Source organism: Equus caballus, chromosome 9 (assembly GCF_041296265.1).
Source record: "Equus caballus isolate H_3958 breed thoroughbred chromosome 9, TB-T2T, whole genome shotgun sequence".
Classification (NCBI taxonomy): Eukaryota; Metazoa; Chordata; class Mammalia; order Perissodactyla; family Equidae; genus Equus; species Equus caballus.
Window position 1 is genome coordinate 51688422 of NC_091692.1, and position 19696 is coordinate 51708117.

The 19696-nt window shown below is 36.2% G+C and overlaps 1 protein-coding gene across 14 annotated transcripts in view; it reads left to right on the forward strand.

Moving 5' to 3' along the window:
• The window catches only part of SLC26A7 (solute carrier family 26 member 7), a 132265-nt gene that overhangs the window by 78148 nt on the left and 34421 nt on the right, over positions 1-19696 (forward strand). For 7 of the 14 annotated variants that reach the window (XM_070222268.1, XM_070222269.1, XM_023648673.2 and 4 more), the window contains 6 exons: positions 995-1147; positions 4825-4907; positions 7071-7218; positions 9689-9802; positions 17853-17930; positions 18954-19049. In XM_070222268.1, the coding sequence (XP_070078369.1) occupies positions 995-1147; positions 4825-4907; positions 7071-7218; positions 9689-9802; positions 17853-17930; positions 18954-19049 (672 nt within the window). The remainder of the gene's footprint in view (positions 1-994; positions 1148-4824; positions 4908-7070; positions 7219-9688; positions 9803-17852; positions 17931-18953; positions 19050-19696) is intronic. The other 7 variants (XM_070222271.1, XM_070222270.1, XM_070222274.1 and 4 more) reach the window with 4 other exon arrangements.

Genomic DNA, 19696 nt, shown 5'->3' on the forward strand with positions numbered 1-19696 from the left:
AGTTACCAAGATTGAGTGTCTAATATAAATGTTTTATACTGTCATCCTAGTTTCAAGCACATTTTTTGATGTAGGCATAATTTCAAATAGACTTGCTTACTTTTAAAGAGTAGTTTTTCAGGAAGTCATACACTCTTTTTTCTCACATTATGTGCTTTAAGTTTTACAAACTTGCTCTTTAGGCAGAACATTTTCCCTAGACTCCTTCCCCACACCTCCTCCATGATCGATAACCTGGCTAATTCCTGTTTATCTTATTTGGGGAGGGCTCCCCTGACCACTGACACCTCAAAGACACATAGACTTTAGCTTCCCCTTCCATGTCCATAGCATCTTACTGCACTAATTTATTACTTTAATTAGCAAATCCTGCACTAGACTGTAAGCTCCATGAATACTGAGACTTACCCAAATTGTTCACCACTGTAGACCTAGAACTGAGCATAGTGCAATATGTGGCAATAAACAAATAAACAAAATACTGAATGACTGAGAACACAGTATTATTTTACATTAAGCCAAATATCTGATATGAGTTAAACACCAGCCCTTAACTCCTTTGTGTGTGGCTTGTATGTGTCTATGTTTGATTTGGGGGTTTGAGGAAGAATGGTGGGATACAAAGGAGCCTGCAGTCCTCGCACTGCTCTTAATGATGAATCTGCATGTAACTAATGAATTTTAGCATCTCTGCCCATTGAAGTGTCTGGGAACAAGCTGGAAGAGTCATTTTCTCTAGTAGTGGCTTATGTAGAAAGGAGCAAACCTTTTATCTTCTTAGATTGAAGAATCAAGGGAAAGCAATTTTAAACACGCAAGTGAATTAGAGCTTTGCTCTATGTCAGCACTGACCACCCTTCTATGCCCCACTTTCCTTTCCCCACCCCTTAAGATATTTTTGCAAAACATCACTGAGTTCATTTGGGACCAGATTTCAATGTTGCTATATTATGGGTGACCCTGAACTTATTTGTGTTTTTCCTCGTCACTGTAGATCTATGCATATGTCTTTGAGAACATCAAGTCTGTCCGACTGGAGGCACTGCTCTTATCCTTGTTGAGCATCACGGTGCTTGTTCTGGTTAAAGAGCTGAATGAACAGTTTAAAAGGAAAATTAAAGTTGTTCTTCCTGTCGATTTAGTTTTGGTAAGTATGAAATCAGCATTTAACATTCTGCCCTCTGATGCTCTCCAGTTTCTGGAGGTAACCTGCAGAGGCTCACTATGTTGTCTATAGTAACCCACAGCTACTTCTGTCTCTCATTAGAGTAGGGCTAATTTGCATGCCTATGCATTAATGTAAGAACAGGAAACATTTTGAGTCAATAATTTAAAAAAGGAGGCACACGTTTTCAATCTACACAGCATTTCTCATATACTTGTAATTTTTTTTACATAAATCATATAGCCTAAGATTTTAAATGAGACATTTCTAACAGTGAAACTGAAAATATCTCTGGCTTGATGCGTCCTAAGGTAATAAAAAGTGATACCACATCCTACTGATATGGCATCTGTATGATATGCATAGAAATATTATCAATTGAAAAATGTCCATTCATTATTCATAGATTTGTTGACACTTTTGTTACTGACATAATTTGCTTTATTAAAAGGATACTCATGGTTTTCATTGTCCAGGGCTGGTTCTCTGAGATATTTTTTTTGTTGTACCTGTCAAAGCAATAAATTATACTTTGCTCCTAAGGCATATAGCACTAAAAAAATATGTTTTGAAATTTTCAGGGCCTCTAAGGGGAACTCTTAACTAAACAGGACATTAAGTTGGCAATTAAATGTTAACACAACCACAGTCTACTAAATTACTTATCATTAATTGGCTTTAGTTTTTTAATGGTCTTTGGATTATTCGTGTCTATGACAAGTGGTGTCTAAACAATTTCACCTATTGAAATATCCCTCATAGTATTGAAATAGTGTAGGTTTATATAAGTGTATAAGGCTAACACGTTGGAAAATGTCTCTGAGGGATATGATTCATTTCTGTAGAACTAAGATGGATGGCCTCTCTCCATAGCTAGACCTTTTTTGTTTTAAATTGTGTTTATTTATTTATTTTTTAATTGCAGTAACATTGGATTATAACATTATATAGCTTTTGGATGTATATCATAATATATTTTGAATTCTGTGTAGATTACATCATGTTCACCACCCCAAAGCTAATTATAGTCCATCCCCTCACATGTGAGCCTAATCATCCCTTTTGCCCTCCTCCCTTCCCCTGTGGTAACCACCAATCCAATCTCCATTGCATAGCTAGACCTTGAATGATTATATACTCTTGATAATTTTTGGAGATACATATAACGCATATGATATATATAATATACGCATGTGTGTGTGTCTGTATTTGAAATAAGCTGTAAAAGTGGAGGATACCAAGATTATTAGTTTTCACAGCAACAATTGTGAAATGTACCATTTATTCCAGTGTCCTATAGGCATTAAGAAATGCTTATTATATCTTGAGATGCTTTATTACATAAGTTTCATAAAACCAAATATTGAAAATAACCTTAGGGAAGAAGTCCCTTGAACTAGTAATAAAACAGTTACTTATTTCTTGCAAAATTAGTAAGAATTATTCTTATAGTAAAAGAAAAGGTAATTCTTATGCAGCGTTGCCCTCTAATATTTGAAAGACTCAAGACAAAAGTACTAATGCTGGCCCAAATACCTAAAAGTAATGGATCAAATGTTAAATAAAATAGCTTCTATTTTGCTACCTTGACTAAAATACCTTAGTGATTACCTTGAAATCCAGATTAGAACGCAGAATTCTCCTACTCCTTTGAGTTCTTACAGAAAGTGGAAGCATGGGGAGAGCCAGCCTCTTGGCCAGCCCCTTCTCTTCCCACTCCAACTCTATCCCACCCACCAGGGATTCATATGTATGTGTGTGTGGATGCTGTGCCCCAGTGTCCAAGCTCCAAACACATCTGCCCTCTTCCACCACAACTGCCCCTTGGCCTTCTCTTGGGCCACACTGGGAAGATGGACCTGGGGAAGATGCCTTGGAAGCTTGAGGCCATTTGGGCAGGAAATTATAGCTTCCTAAGAATCCAGAGTGTGGTCCAGAAAGAGGGGTATCAGTTTCATCCCCTTGCCCCTACAAAGCTCCAATATTGTGGAGAGGGCTACAGTTGAGGAGGGCCAGATTAGAAGCCTCTAAAGCACTGGGCCTTGCTGGGGAAGATCCCCTCTTGCCCAGGTCTAAGGGCAGTGCCAGCCTTATACACACATATAATACTGAAATAATATTGAAGAGGGACAAATGAATTGACTGATAAAGAAGTTTAATTATGTTAAAGAAATACAGTGAGGAAGTAAGACACATCTGAAAGACTAATTCAGTGACTTAGATTACTTAATTTTAATATTGGCTATGTGTATTGAACATCATGTATTCTTCCATTTTCAATAAGGATCCGGTATCTTGTGCCTATGGTATATTTTCTTTCACAACTGACAATATTTTCTGACCTGATTTAAGTATTTCACGAAAATTATTAGCAGTTAACATTTATTAATTGGTTTAGGAATTTTTGAATGTGATAGTACTTTCGGTTCCAACCTAATAGCCTGAATTGTTAACTACCATTATCTTCTTTAGACAATGCTGTTGTATCACAATATTTATAAAGCTCAACAGTATAACCTGTACAGTTGTGCTGCCTTTTTTAAAAATCCTCAAGGATGTTTTGCTTTATAAGGCCATTTTATATTTTAAAAATCGCTGCAAATTCAGTTAAATATCATTGCAGAGAACAGAAATACATGAAAGGATTCAAACCCCTACAAAATGATATTGGGCACTAATTATTAGGTATGCTTTATTTTGCTAGTGAGATGTTATTATATCTTTTTTTGTCTTGTATATGTTAAATTTGTACTTTAAGTAGATAATTGGTGTCTCTCTTTTAACAAGAAAGATGTAGTGTATAAACAGTTCTAAACAGATACCTTACAGACACCATAACCATGTGAAATTTCCGGTACCTACTAAAATCAGCAGAAGAATGAAAGGAGAATGTGAAAATGGATGGAAAACATTGGGGTGGCATGACTGGCAAAACGAAGGCTGAAATGGGTTCTGAAAATACATTTTAAATGTGGTTATGGCTCCAGACAGAGAACATGTGACCTTACTTGTCATGAATCATATATCATATAACAAAGTATAGGGCACCTGAGACTCCATGGAGGTATTTGAAAAATATTGAGCCCAACGTGTTACTAACTAGCATATTTTACTCCAAGAAGCAGCAAAAGCTCAAACTTCAAGAATATCCAAGGAGATTGTAAATCATCAATAACCTGTTATAGGAATATTGATGCCATATCTCAAACTCTTGAGAGGTTGCTGTCATGGAAAGAAAATGTGCTGTGGTTATAAAGCATCCTTTCATGTCACAAGAGACAAGTTTTAGGTTGTACTGTGGTATCTGTACATACACACACACACACACACACACACGTACATACACACTCCTATATTCTATGTTCTGCTCCCCTTCAAAATCAAACATAATTGGGTTGACACAGGGTAGGATATTAGAAAAGCCATATTACTAGGATGTGATTTAATTTTTGAGACTGTAAATTAAGTAGTTTCATATCTCAAAGGGATTTTTTGATTTTTAAAATTTTCTTAATTTTTAAAAATCTGTGCAATTTCTTTATTACTCTTGACAGTCATAGGACACATGAACAATGTTTACTTTTAAAAATAGTCTTGGGGTATTTGAGAGGCCAGTAATAATTTTCTTTTTCTTCTTTCAAATGGAACCTTTCACACAGATTATTGCCTCATCATTTGCTTGTTATTGTACCAGTATGGAAAAAACATATGGATTAGAAGTAGTTGGTCATATTCCAAAAGGGTAATGTAGTCTTTTTTTCCTTTTCTTTTCTGTCTGTTTGCTTGTTTGTTTTTGATGGAGGAAGGGACTAGCGGTAGGTGGGTATGGATTTCATTTCTTTCAAAGGCCCTGTATGCAACAAAATTCTAATTAATTCCTATTTTGAAATGATAGAAACAAGCAATACACATATAAAGAAAGAGAAACTTCCTAAAGTGTTTATTATTACTACGGAAGTTGATAACTATTTTATACAGCATTCCTTCAGGTGAGAGATTTGTCTATCATTTGAAAAAAAATGAAGGGCATTGAATTTCTAAATTAGAGTCATGCTCTGGGATTTAGTCTGCCATTCCCCTCACATATTCTTATCACTATTTTTAGTTCATTTAAAACATAGTAAAAGTACACAAGCATCATTTAAAATAGCAAACCCTTAGGCCTGGGTTGTGTACGATGATGAGAGAAAGGGCAGAAGTGGCGAAGAAGGCATATTCCTAGCTGGCTTAAAGCCTTCCTCTGGACACTAAAAGGAAGTTTAACAAGAAGAGGATGGGTTCCCCTACAAGGGCAAAAGGTTGTTCCAAATATAGCCTCAAGTAAAATGAAGGCATCTTAGGGAAGAGAGGGGTGTCTTGTGGGTTATTCCCTTTTAATGGGCTGTATATACGGCAATATTTATAAATTTGGGGGAAAGTTACAGTTGTTGAGTCATCTGTATTTTTATTTTCAGTCACAAATTTTGGTTTCTAACTACATTAAAATAGAGGAACAGCAGAAAAATTCTCAGAGATTAGAAAAGATAATTAAAAAAAAATCTTTTGTCTTTAGCCCCTAGAGACAGAGACTAACAGTGATTATCTGACTCAACTTGGATTTTCTAAAGGGTTCTCCACTATTCCATTCTCAAGTCAGTTTATTGTTTCTTTCTAGGTCAGTTTATTGTTACTAATAATTAGGCAAGCTCAATTTTCGTGAAACAAAAGTTCTTTTACTTTGAAATAGTAGCACTTTTGTATAGTATGTATTTCAAGGCCTATTATGATACAAATCAATTTGTTTGGGGGTTAAACTTTAGTAAGTGGGCAAAAAAATCATGCCTCTTCTCCATCCCCTCTAATTCTCCTGTATTTTGAGTCATCTTTCCAGACTCATCCTCTTAAGGAAGCGTAGAAAGAGCATGGCATTGAAATTAGATGGAGCTGAGATTGAATCCCAACTCTACCATTCACTCTGTGACTTTAGATACATTACCTAACCTTTCTCAAAATGTTTTCTCCTCCACACAGTGTACACAGTGGTACTGGGTCTGGGGGGTTGTTGGGAGAATTAAATGAAATAGTTAATATGAAAGGGCCAAGCTTTCTTCTTACATGCCAGGTATTAAATCAGCATGAATTATCTTCCCTTTTCCTTCTACTTTGCCCAAAAGGGATTTTTTTTTTTTTTATTTTTTGGAGGGGAGGTAAGTCTCCCAAAGTATCATCAAGGGTAAATGAACCATAATAGTTTGGTCCAAGTGGTTTTCAAAAGACAGTAAGACAATGGCTAGGTGTTAATTGAAAAAAATATTTTAAACCGTTCTTTAAAAGTGAGAAACAGTTAACTGTGGTCCTACATCTTGCAGCAGAGGATGATGGGGCCTTTGTACATGTCTTTCTTAACGTATGTGATACATAGTTAAGTGCTGCAAAAGAACCAAGTTAAAAACATAATTAAGGTTGCGAACTCAATGGCAAATTTAGGGATTAACTCAAGAATTGTAGCTCACAGTAAACTGGTGTTTGCATACAACACTGTAGTATTCAAGGCAGAAAATATAGTCTCTGATGCCAGCCAAATAAATCTTTAGAAAGGTCCAAATGAAAAAATGCTCCAGATCTTCTTTTGTCTGATACAGGAAATTTTTGTTGAGGTAGTTTCTGTGATATAACCTCAATTTCCTGGATGTGCATGACAGTTAGACGCGTGGAGCTGTCCCTGTGGTGTTCCTTGAGATTTTGCTTTTCTCCTAAATAATGTTGAAAACAAAGAGCTCCTAAGGGCAAGGCTGCTTGGTTTTCTCACGGGTATTTCACTTATTCAATGTAAACTTCAGAGCCATTACCACAGATGAATTCATTGCAAGTCTTTACAGAAATTACATGAAAGTTGATGACTTCAATATGGTCTTTCTTTATACAGAATTCCTCCACCTAGAGCTCCTCCAATGCATGTCCTCTCTGCAGTAATCACTGAAGCTTTTGGAGTGGCACTTGTAGGATATGTGGCCTCACTGGCTCTTGCTCAAGGATCTGCTAAAAAATTCAAATATTCAGTTGATGACAACCAGGTGGAGTATGCCCCAGCCTCTCTCCACAGCTATCAAAGCATTGTACTGTACACTCTTTGATCCTGAAAATGTTGAACTTATGAAAGCATAACTTTCCTAAGTGTGTAGCAAGAATAGGTAGAACAAAACAAAAGAAAAATCTCCAGATCATTCATAGAAACTTTAAAATCTGGTGATCATAGGTTTATTTATAATACACTTTTTTTAGAGAGAGGGAAAGACATCTTGATGTTATTTTTTATTTCTTTTTTGGAGAGAATCCAAATATATTTATCATTGCACTGACCTTTAAAAATTATGGATTTCATAGTACAAATAATGCTAGTACTGTTTACTCTTAGTAAAAAACTAAAGGATGTGGGGATCTATTCTTAGATTGCCAAAGGATGAAGATTATATTGATCATATTTCTGAATTTACTCCTCCAGTTCTTATTTCAAGCCCAGTAGCCTATACAAGTCTGCAGGGACAGCTGCAGGATGGTGGTTATGAATGCCAAATTACCTGTGTCTAACTCTCATTCTGACACTACATGACCTTAAGCATTTCTGTGACCCAGGTTTCTCATCTGTAAAAAAGCAGATTTATTCACTCAACAGATGTGTGTTGAACTCTATTATGTACCAGGCACTGTCTAGAAACAAGGGACACAACGGTGCACAACAAAAACCGTGTCTTTTCTCATCTCAAAATCTCCCAGTGGCTTCCCATCATATTCAGATGAAAAGCCTCTTTACCATGACTTACAAAGTCCTATGTGACCTGCCACTATCCCTTTTTCTCTCTCATCTTGTATCCCTTTTATGCTCTGTTCTAGCCACACTTACCACCTTGCTTTTCCTTGAACCCACCAGTCATGCTTCTGGCTCAGGACATTTGCACTTGCTATTGCCAATTGTATAAACTCTGTTCCCTCAGATATCTGCATGCTTCCTTTATTCAAATGTTCCCTTCTCAGGGGGATCTTCCTTGGTAACCTAAAATCCTAAAATCCAGATTTTTCTACTCCCTCCTCTTCTTTACTTTTCAGATTTATCTTGTTTATTGTTAGTATTCCCTCACTAGAACACCAGCTCGATGAGGGCAGGGATGTTTGTCTGTGTTGTTTACTGGCAGCAGCAGCAGAAGGAAAATATTAGGAATCTTTTGCAATAATCCAGGTGATATTTGGTGACTTGGACCAGGATGTAGCAAGAAGTTGAGAAGTGAACAGATTCTTGATTGGATGTGGGTTCCATCTGGGAAAAGAGGAAAGAGTCGAGAATATCGCCAAAGCTTTTGGCCCAAGACATTAGAACTTGAGATGGGGAAAATGCAGGAGGACCAGATTGTGGGTGGTAGAAAGCTATAGCCCAATTTAGTTAAGTTTGGGATATCTGCTAGCCGTCCAAATGAAAATGCTGGTCATATAGTAGCAGATTGGCCATATGAGTTTGAAGTTCAGACGGGTGATCCAGGCTGGACAAATTTGGGAGTTGTCAATGAGTATTTGGGTAGGTAAGATGTAGATATGTTAATGAACCAAAGTGGATTCAATTCCTGGCGAGTTAAAGTCAGACTCTCTACCAGAAGTAGTTGTCACACAAAGTAGGGTTTATTTGCAGCAAAATGGAGAGCATGCAGAATCATTTTCAAAGTTGTGGTTCTCTCCAGAGTGGGACAGCAGGGGCCTTTTATTTCTGATGGGGAATGAATGTTCAGAAGGGAGAAGTGGGTATTCGCTTACGCAGGCTCAGTTGGAAAACATACGTCCACATTTGCACAGGCACTGCTCTTGGACTGGGGCTCTGGTTCAGGGTGGTTGGTGGTTGGTGGTTGCATCTCTTAACACAACAAAAAAGAAAGAAAGGAATTTGTATAAATAGTTAAATGCTTTGGAAACCTCCCTTGAGTTTCTCAGGGCAATTAGTTGGTGACAGATAGAGAAAAGAAGTGGTCTAATATTTGTGATTGTTTAGATGAGATGGAACCACAAAGGAAATTGAGACACCATGGCCAGGGAGGTAGGAGGAAAAACAGGAGAGTGTGAGGTCCTAGAAGTGAAGTAAAGGAGCCTTTAGGGAGGAGGAAGTGAGCAACTGTGTCAAATGTCACTTTCAGGCCAGGTAAGGTAGAAATTAATGATTGGAGTTAGCATTGTGGACATCATTTGTGGAGTGGTGGGAACAAATGCCGTGATTGTAGTGACTTAGAAGATAGAGGAGAAATTGGCAACAGAGACTATAAATACCTTCTACTTCCCTATAAGGTTGCTGTGAGAATAGATGAGTAAAGGTCTTAAAACAGTTTCTGACTCACCGTAAGCACTCAATAAATGTTAGCTATTTTTTTTATAATGGTTAAATAACAACCAGTGGAGGGAATAGAGATTGAATACAAAGAAGCCTAATCTTTGACAAGTTATACCTGTGGTTTCTAAATATTAATTGTGATTAAGAAATGATATGTTCTCCTATTATCAATCTTGCAGGAGCTTTTGGCCCATGGCCTCAGCAATGTGATTCCTTCATTTTTCTTCTGCATACCAAGTGCTGCTGCCATGGGAAGGACTGCTGTCCTCTACAGCACCAGAGCGAAGACACAGGTATCATTGTTCAGGGACAAAAGAACTGCCAGGCCTTTCCTCTCCTTGGAGAATGGGACAGGCGAGCTTCTCTCTAAAGTTCTGAAAATATTTTCACTTCTTCAGTTTTTTTTACTAGTTTTGAGGAAGTATATCTCTCTTCTCTTTCTTGTCAATGATCCTTTCAGAAGCCGAATGATTCGGTGAGTGGACTAAAAAATTCTGTACTAATGGCAGCTTTATTGTTGGCAACTTTTGAACCAAAGCTCTCTCTAGTGATGCCTTTGATTTTTTTTTTTGGCTGATCTAATCAGTCGATTTAAAAATTTTCCATTTTAGTTCACTTCCTTTAAATAAAATTAAATCAATTGTATGCAAAATCAGTCCTTGACCCTGAAATTCCTGTTTATAGAGATGTACAAGTATGTAAATGAGTAATAAGATGTCTGTGCACATTTTAGGTTAAAGAAACAGTTATATATTTTTAGGAACCCAAATCAATTCAACATTTATTGAGAGCCTACTGTATACTGGTGTTATGGTGGGTATTGGTAAGATGACAGTGATGATAATGAAGATGTCACTGTGATGATGATGATGGCCATGGTGCTGGTGGAAGCATATCTTGAGTTAGGAGCCAGTCATGTGTGTCATACTTTTTAAATAAATGAACTCATTTAACCTTTTAGGCAACTCTATGAAGGAGGTATAATTGTTATCCTCATTTTCCACATGAGAAAGTTGAGGAAAAGATGGTTGAAGTAACTTACTCAGGTCACAGAGCTAGTGAGTGACAGAGCTAGGATTTGAACCCAGGTAGATTTACTCCAAATCTTGCACTCTTCTCACTGCTCTATAGAAGAAAATTCATGTATTTGTTAATTAAGAAATTAACATTGATAGCTAACCCTTATTAAAATAATTCATGTTTGTTTAACATTGGAATTGAATGCAAACTTATAAAACATTTTATGTGATAATTCAAACATTTATTAGGAGTCTAGCTTATATTAAGTCCTTTTTGAGGGGTTGTAGAAGAATAAATTTGAAAAGGATATTGTTCTTGACCTTGGGGGCCAAGTGGCAAGAGAAAGGTGGGTAAATAGACATTAAAATATAGTATAAAACTAATTAATAAAATTACTGATTAACATACCACAGAGCAGAGGAGAAGCAGTAAGAAATTCTGAGTATATAATAATTTGACAAATAATTGCCAACTCATCAGCCAAGTTGTGAAATCCTTACTCAACTTTGCTTTACATGACAATTTGATTGGTTTTCACGCAGTTAGTGATTTCCGGCATGGGTTCATCACGTGTATCAGCATAAACATTTTTGCAAACTATACTCCCAAATGTTTGTGATGTAAATTTGATTGTTTCATACGTAGTGTACTCAGTTATCCTTTACTCTCAGGACCCTTCTATCCATAAAATTCTAGGATTCTATGATAGTTTCCTCCTAGTTTCTCACAAGGATGAGTATATTAAATCTCTTCATGTTCAGGCTAGATAAGTAGGGTGAGTGAGTAAGGGCATGGATTCCAGAGCCTGGGCTTGTGTTCAGGCTCCACCACTAGTGCTTGGGTGACTTTGCACAAGTAACTTGACCTCTCTAGCCTAAGTGGACTCAGCTGTTAAAGTAATTGTGATAAGAATTACATGAATTAATACATGCTTATTTAGCACAATGCCTGAGCACCAAATAAATATTCCTTTACTGTTAACAAGATCATTGGCTTTATTATTATTAAGTGTTTTTATTATAATAAAGTATTTTTAGAACCTTTTTCTTAACATTTAATATTAAAATATCCTGGTTTGATTGGGGTGCAGCAAGGCAGTTTCCAGCCCAAGTTTCCCCTCCAACTTGCTGGGGATCTTGAGCAAGTTGGCATCTTTATCCATCACACGGACAGAGATAGTTGGTATAGAATCTGTGAGGTGTCTTCCGGCTTGAATGTGTTCCATATCTGGGGTTTCCTTGGGCATTTACTGCTTTTCTAATTTCTATTTTAGTAATGACAAAAACATCTGATTAATCTTTGTAACTTTCAACAGCAAACGTCCAAAAGAGAGAACACATTGAGAAAATGTGTGGTTATTTTTAAACTAGGGTTGGGCATAAATTTGTTTGACTAATAGGGTAGGGGTAGAAAGGTGCCCTTCTCCTCTCTATTCTGGAGGCCACAGATTTGAATGATTAGAGCAACAGAACTTTTCTAAGGACTTTTCATTTAAGAGTTATTTTCTCCATGGTATTCTATTCATCAGACTTCAGAAAAAGTGGAAGAAATCTACAAAACACTAGTTCCAGGAGACAAAGGTTGGCAGCAGAGTATTTTCATGCTGTTCTGCTTGTTGAGATGGTTGCTAACCTGTTCAACAATTCCTATTGACTTGCACAGAGAAGGAATCTGATCTACTGTGCATTCCCAAATCAAGGATGTTTTCCCACGGTAGTCATTTTAGACCGTTAACATTGCAACTGTTAAATTTATGTGGGTATAACTGACATGGTTTGAAGAAGGCACTGGGCAAGCTAAGTCTTAAAAATTTTGTTCTAGGTAGACCATTTGTGATACCAGTTTTCTGTGTGACAAGACTTCCTAAAACAACCCCTTAAAATGGCTCTGTCTCTCTTAGGGACTAGATTTGTACCCAGTAAATTAATCTAGAAGATTACTGTAAAAGCTCTTCAACTTTTAGGCTAATGATGACCAATCAAAGGAGCAGTGGGAACCACTTACATTTGTTAATTATTTTACCAGCTGACTCTTTCTTATTCAGAAATGTTATCAGTATTTCCCTAGAAAGTTATCTTTTTAAAATGCAAATATGATCTTGTTACTTCCTTCTAAAGCCCATAAAAAGCTTTGTATAGGTCTTAGAATTCAAACCTTTATGCTACCTACAAAGTTCTGAATGCTTGCCTCTATAGCCTATTCTTGGACTGTTCTCTACCTGATTCTCAGCTCTTAGGTCACATGGTCTTTCCTTGTGGGCTCGAGTCTGTTCCCTTTCTCTCTGTAGCTGCCTCTTCTTGCCCTCTAACCTAACTCCTCCTATCCTTCAAATCTCACTGTCACTTCTGGGTCAACTGTGTTCTGTTTTTCAGAGACCTTAGCTTTGTTGGACATTAAACGTTCATCAGTGTGATTATATGATTGATGTCTTCCTTCTAATCTTGACTTAAGCTCCTAGAGAACAGGGCCTGTATCTGCTTTGGTTCACTGTATTTTCAGTGTCTAGCCCAGGACCTGGCACATAATAGGTGTTCAATAACTATGTGCAGAATGAATGAGTGAGAAATGAAAGTATCCGATAATCATAAAACTAGTCAGTTTTGCTGACATTAGAAGGGACAGGTCAAGCCAGGCAGAGTTTTCATTGTGAGTTAATATAGTACATTTGAAGTCAGGAAAATCCCACATGAAATGAGATTTGGGATTGTAGGGGAGGAAGAACTATTCCTCTACCCTCCAGGTCCTTCTGGCTGGTTTAAGAATTAAATTGATGTGAGACAGAATAACAGGAGAAAATTTAAAAAGTTAAATAATGTGTATACTTGGGAGAAACCCAGGAAAACTGAGTAACCTGCCAAAATGGCAGAAGCCACCACCTTCAATAGCATCTTCAGCTAAAGACAAAGAAGGATGTTAGGGGTAGTGGTTTTGGACTTCAAAGGGGAGAAAGGCAACTTACATGGAGATGGAAAAGCAAATGTTTGCTGAACCATCTATAGACAATGTGATGAGAGAGAACTTTGATTAAAATGGGCTTAGCAAGGATCCTCCCACTCTATCATACCCAAAGTTATCTATGGTGGTGGCTTGTCCTGGGGACAGGCCTTTTATCTTAAATTCCTTTAGGCAGTTTGGGGGAAGGTCAAAGTTTCTTTCAGAGTCTTTTGTCCTTAAAATTAATGCAGCCAAAGAGACACATTTTGGGGTGGCCATTTCTGATCTCTGGCAGGATCATAGATTTTAGAAAAGTGTTGTTCAGTAGAAACATAATATGAGCCTCATAGGTGATTTGAATTTTCTAGTAGTCATACTTTTAAAAGTAGAAGAAACTGATGAAATTAATTTTAATAATATGTTTTGATTTACACAATATAGTCAAAATATTTCAACAAGGAATCTATCTAAAAATTATTAACAATATAGTTTACATTATTTTCTTTTTCTACTAAGGCTTCGAAATCTGATGTGTGTTTTACATTTATAGCATAGCTTAATATGGACTAACTATATTTCAAGTGCTCAAGAGCTACATGTGGCTATATTAAACAGCTCATTTAGGACCATTTACATATAAGTGAGTTGCTGGTAAAGCCTTTTAATGCTTTAGAAAATCAAATTAAAATATTTGAATTGAAATAAAATATTTTTGTTGTTAGTGCCATTGAGTCGGTTAGCAACCCTATGTACAGGAGGGCTAAACCCTGCCCAGTTTTTTTTGTGCTATCCTCTCACCTTCTGGTGCTATATCAGACAATGCTCTGCTGCCACTCATAGGGTTTTCATGGCCTATTTTTTCTGAAGTGGATGGCCAGGTCCTTCTTTCCACCATGGGTGACCCTGCTGGTATTTGAAATATCGATGGCATATCTTTCAGCATCACAGCAACCATAGTATGACAACTGATAGATGGGTGGTGTGTTTCCTTGACTGGGAAATAAACCCAGGTCTCAGCAGTGAGAGCACCAAATCTTAACCATGAGACCACCTGGACTGGCTGGCAAAAGATACTTATCATTTAATACCAAGTGCTGTGGTCAAAGGCCCAAACACACTTCTGTCCTCCACATGTAGAAACCCTTTTGCCAGTGATTCCCTTTAGATGTGACATGCAGAGCATGCATATCTAAGAATAAGAAATGCATGCTTCCAACTTCTTTAAAGCCTCCTTACTCTAGCCTTAGAACCTAATATCCCGTCTCCTTCTCTCTTTCTGCCTTTTGTCATCTCTTTCATCATTCCATTACATTCCACAAACCTGCACATATAGTGAGCTCTCGACCTTCTTTGCATTCTTTCACAACTACTCAGGACGGAAATGACTGGCATCTCACTCTTCCTGCAGTCATATATATAGGTATAGGTAACACTAACGCTTGCAGAGTCATCTTTATAAGCAACCTACAACATATATAATATTTGTTTGAGAATATAACAAGAAGAAAATATAGATTATTTCATTATCCTGTATGCAAAACTAACTGAAATATGAGTAGTTCTAATTTTAGAACAAAAATTATCTTTGGACATTTAGTATGAAATAGAAAGAGTTTAGAATAAGTAATACCTATAAAATGTTTTCCCTGTGGATAATTAAGGGTCTAGTTACAACCTAAGCTAACCTGAAACTCACTAAGAAGGGGGCACTTAAGCCTTATTTGTTTTCTGACTTTTAAGAAAGGGAATAAGTTTATCTCTCTTGTTCCAGTTGTAACTTGCCTTTAAAATTTTTCTCTGGGTAGATCAGAGATATATAAGAAAGTAGCACTTTATATGAAAAGTTATGAATAGTCGGAAAGTGGATAATACTTGAAAATATAGTGTAATTGACTTATTACAGAAACCTGAAGTTGGAGAAGTCTATGATAGCATTGCAAATATCTGATCTTAGTTTAACCTCTTTGTACAGTTCCTGAGCTGGCCATCTGTGGTATGATGGCTTGAACTTCATGATCTCAAGGATTTTTTACAAATTCAAACTTCAGCATCTGGGTTTCTTATTTATGGAGACAGAATGTCAGTATTTTGAGAGCTTTGAGGGTAAAAACTATTATATTATTGATTGCTATGCTTGAGGAGTAGATGCACTGGACAGACCTGATAAAGATTTCTGTCCAATGAGATGCACGTGCCTTTTGACCTAGGGTATCAGTAATGATGAGGCAAGTGCACTAAAGAAGCTGACATAAGCCATATGCTTATATGGTCTATTTCATTATGTGACTTACCGTCTAAGGTCAACAAGTAGTCTCTTCACCCATTGTTTGTCATTCTTTGTAAATAAGATAGATTTAACTCGATTTATTTTGACAATAAGACTGAAATTGTAGATCACTGAGTGCATTATTGTTGATGTACATACAAAGCATCATGTAAATAAAAGATAAGTTAAATATTATTTAGAGAAAATCCTAGAGGTGGTTGTAGTTTACTGTTTTAAAATAGAGTGATTTAGTTAAGTTATAATTTCTATAACAGCTTTAGTGTATTATAAGATATCTAGGAATCTTAAAATGTATTTGGCATTTTGGATCCTAATTCAGTTCATTATCCATATGCCTTCTAATTCCCTAGCTCTATGACATTGGGTAAGTCACTTTGCCTCTCTGTGCCTCGGATCCTTCCAAGGAGTTTAGACTCTAGTTGTCCCAAAGTCATTTCTACAACTAAGACTAAGGGTTTTATCTTCAGATACATTGTAAGTGTGTGAGCGAAGAGTCCCAGAGAAGGGGTGCATGCCATTGTCTTTTGTCATGAAATAAACTTAGCAGTTGGTCTCCTTATCTTTCCATATAAATATGGATATACTGAGTCACTTACTGGGCTATCTGAATGAATCCTGTGATCTGCCCTCTGACACCTAGCTGTCTCCGGTCTAGTGGAATGACAGACATCATATTTTGTTGTTTAAAAGTTCTTATCATGTAAGATCACCAGTTACTCCTAAATGATCAGCATACTGACAGTTTGGTGTACTATAACTTCTTTTAGGGGCAATCTTTAGTTCTCCAATGAATTATTTCCCAAAGAAAGATTTTTTTCCAGTTTATATACTGGGGAGTGCTGGATATGAGTTCCACTGAAAACGCAAGGAACTTGTGTCTAGCTTCTTTCACTTAGTTTAATGGTTTTGAGTTTCATCCATGCTGTTGCATGTATCAATAGTCTGTTCTTTTTTATTGCTGAGTAGTATTCTATTTTATGGCTACACCACAGTTTATTTATCTATTCACCAGTTGGTGGACATTTCAGTTATTTAAAGTTTTAGGTATTTATGAATAAAGCTTCTGTAAATATTCACATACAGGTATTTGCATAGTCATATGTTTTGTTTTCTCTTGGGTTGTTCTGGGACATACAGTAAGTACACGAGTAATTTTGTAAGAAAACGCCAACTGTTTTCAAAGTGGCTGTACTGTACTGTATTCCCACCAGCAACGTCTGAGAACTCTAGTTGCTCTGAGTCCTTGCCAGTCCTTGATGTTATTTGTTTTATTTATTTGTGTATATATTTCTTTTTAATTTTACTCATTCTAATAGGTCCTGATTCCCTTTGATATCTCCATAATGATATTCTAGGCAATTTTGTGGTCCTGTGAAAGCTCTCTTTTCTCTTGTTAGTCTGACAGTTTGACCAAATCTTTTTAAGTCATGAACCCTTGCTTATGTGAAATCCGGTTCTCATAGTGGTGCATAGCTAGGAGTTAGGTGTTTTGAATTGCCTTTTGTCAGCAGGTTGAGTTGTTTAGAACATGATACCAATGACTTTTCAGGATTAGTAAAATTAAGTCTGTCTCACTACAAGGACTGCTCCCATAATGCCATGTAACTGCTTCACACTAGAGCCCTTCCTAACAAAGAACTCCAAAGAAGAGAGTGAATGCTTCTGTGGAAATTTATCATCAGTGCAGGAAAACCCTAAGTGACATATTCAGTTATTACCCAAACAACTTGCCAGGAAATGGGGATGGGAGTCAAGCTGAACAACAGGCTAACAGATTTTTAATTGAAACATCACTTTCACTATTAAACAAACACAGCCATTGCTGTGATGTGTGATAAAAGTTGATGGTGTCCTGTTTCTTTGTATGGAATTGCTTTTCTCTCATCACTGACTTAATTTGATTGCAGCAGTTTGTCAGCTGTCACATTTGGGTTCCCTCAACTGCAAAATATAGATAATGACAGTCTATGCAATTTAACAATCATTTGCCAACATTTTCTTTCTTCTAATCAAGATGAACTAAGAATTGTCTTTTCCTCCCTGTAACTTTGGAATAATAAGAAAGTTCAAAGCTTTCTTTTTGTCTGTCTTATATTTTACAGGTGGCTTGTCTAATATCTTGCATTTTTGTCCTGTTAGTCATCTATGCAATAGGACCTTTGCTTTACTGGCTGCCCATGGTACAGTAGTGCTTTTTCATTGTCTACTCTTTAACTTTACTTTTAATGAGAATCATTGTATATTAAAATTTCTTCAAAGAGTAACCTCAATGATCCTAAATCTGAAAACCATGTGACATAAGTAATGGTTGAATGGAGGAGAGATGGAAAGAGACCACATTTTGTGGGGGAGGAATGAGAAGGTGCCATGGCTGTTTTCTAATTCTTAAGCTCTCATATAAAAATGACATTGTAGAATTAGATTTATGATGTTCCCATTTGGAGGGTGGAACTAGGCAATCTCTGTTATAAGAAGTAGACTTTGGAAGAATTTTATCAGAACTTGGACTATTAGAAAATGCATGCTGGGCAAGACAGTAGGGAACAAAATGTATCTTGCCACCCTGGGTACATTTTTATGTAAAGTGACTCAGAGCACTTGTGCCAGTGTTTACCTTGCCTTTCATAAACCTGGGGCAACAAAGCAATGCAAGTAAGATCCAGAGAGCCAGAGACTGTCTTGGTCCTTTCTTGTTCTCATTTTTCATTCGTATAGTGAGATTAAATCATTTCCACAGGAGGATCTTCCAGTAATCAAGCTCATTTTTCAAAAGAGTTTTAATAGCTTTAGGTGAAAGCAGATAATTGATACTCAAGGCAATTATAAAGAAATATATGATATAAATATTTAATTTTTTGCAACACACAAATTTCAAACAAATGGCAGTGAATAGTTGTTATGAAGAGGACATTTAGTCTTATAACATTCATTCTGATAATTTACTACTTTTCTTTTTCTTTCTTTATTGTTTTTTTAGAATGACATAAATTTTACCCTGTGATTTTCTAGAATTGATATTATATTCTTAAAGGACAATAATAGGTTAGTGCTAAACAAAGTGAATATTGCTTTAGTCTTCTGAAAGGTGATTGCTTTTCTCTAGTAAGTACTTTAAAAACAAAGAAGTAAAAATACCTCGGTCCTTTTAAATTTAAATTAAAATCTTTATCTTGCTTCTTCATCAATTTATTTCTTATTTGTAGTGTGTTCTTGCAAGTATTATTGTCGTGGGACTGAAGGGAATGCTAATACAGTTTCGTGATTTAAAAAAATATTGGAATGTGGATAAAATCGATTGGGTAAGTAGAAATTTGCCCTAAAATTTCTCTCTTTGGCTTAAACACATATTAGTAACTTTAATACTTTCATTTGCAGAAAATAGTTTTAGCCATTTGAGACTTGTACACTTTACAAACTACCATTTATTTTTTTCAAACTCTTAATAAAAGCATTAAAATGTGAAATGTCTTTATAAGAAACAGAAATGGAATTTTGTCAAATTTTGGTTGATGTATTGTTTGAGAACTTTTAAAGAAAATTTAGCTAATTTGAGTGGATTGGGGATTCCCAATTTCCATTAAGAATTGCTTCTGGATGTGAAGCTCATCAAGGAAATACACACGAATAGAAATATAACCATTTATAACATGTATGAAAAACCAGCATTAACTGCTAAGAAATGTATGCTGCATTAATATAGGGTGAACATATTAACAGTGACCATATTCATTCTAAATACAAAAATTCTTGTGAATTGTCTTTTAAGTGGGTTATATTAAGAGGAGCATTATGATAATAGGATATTGCCAGGAACAGATTACATTATACTAACAGTGATAAGATGTCGCTTCTACTAACAGAAATATTTAACATTCTTATTCTAGAAAAATATGTCTATGCAAGAGCATCCAAAATTCTTTCTCGCCCCCATAGGGGTGAAGTATTT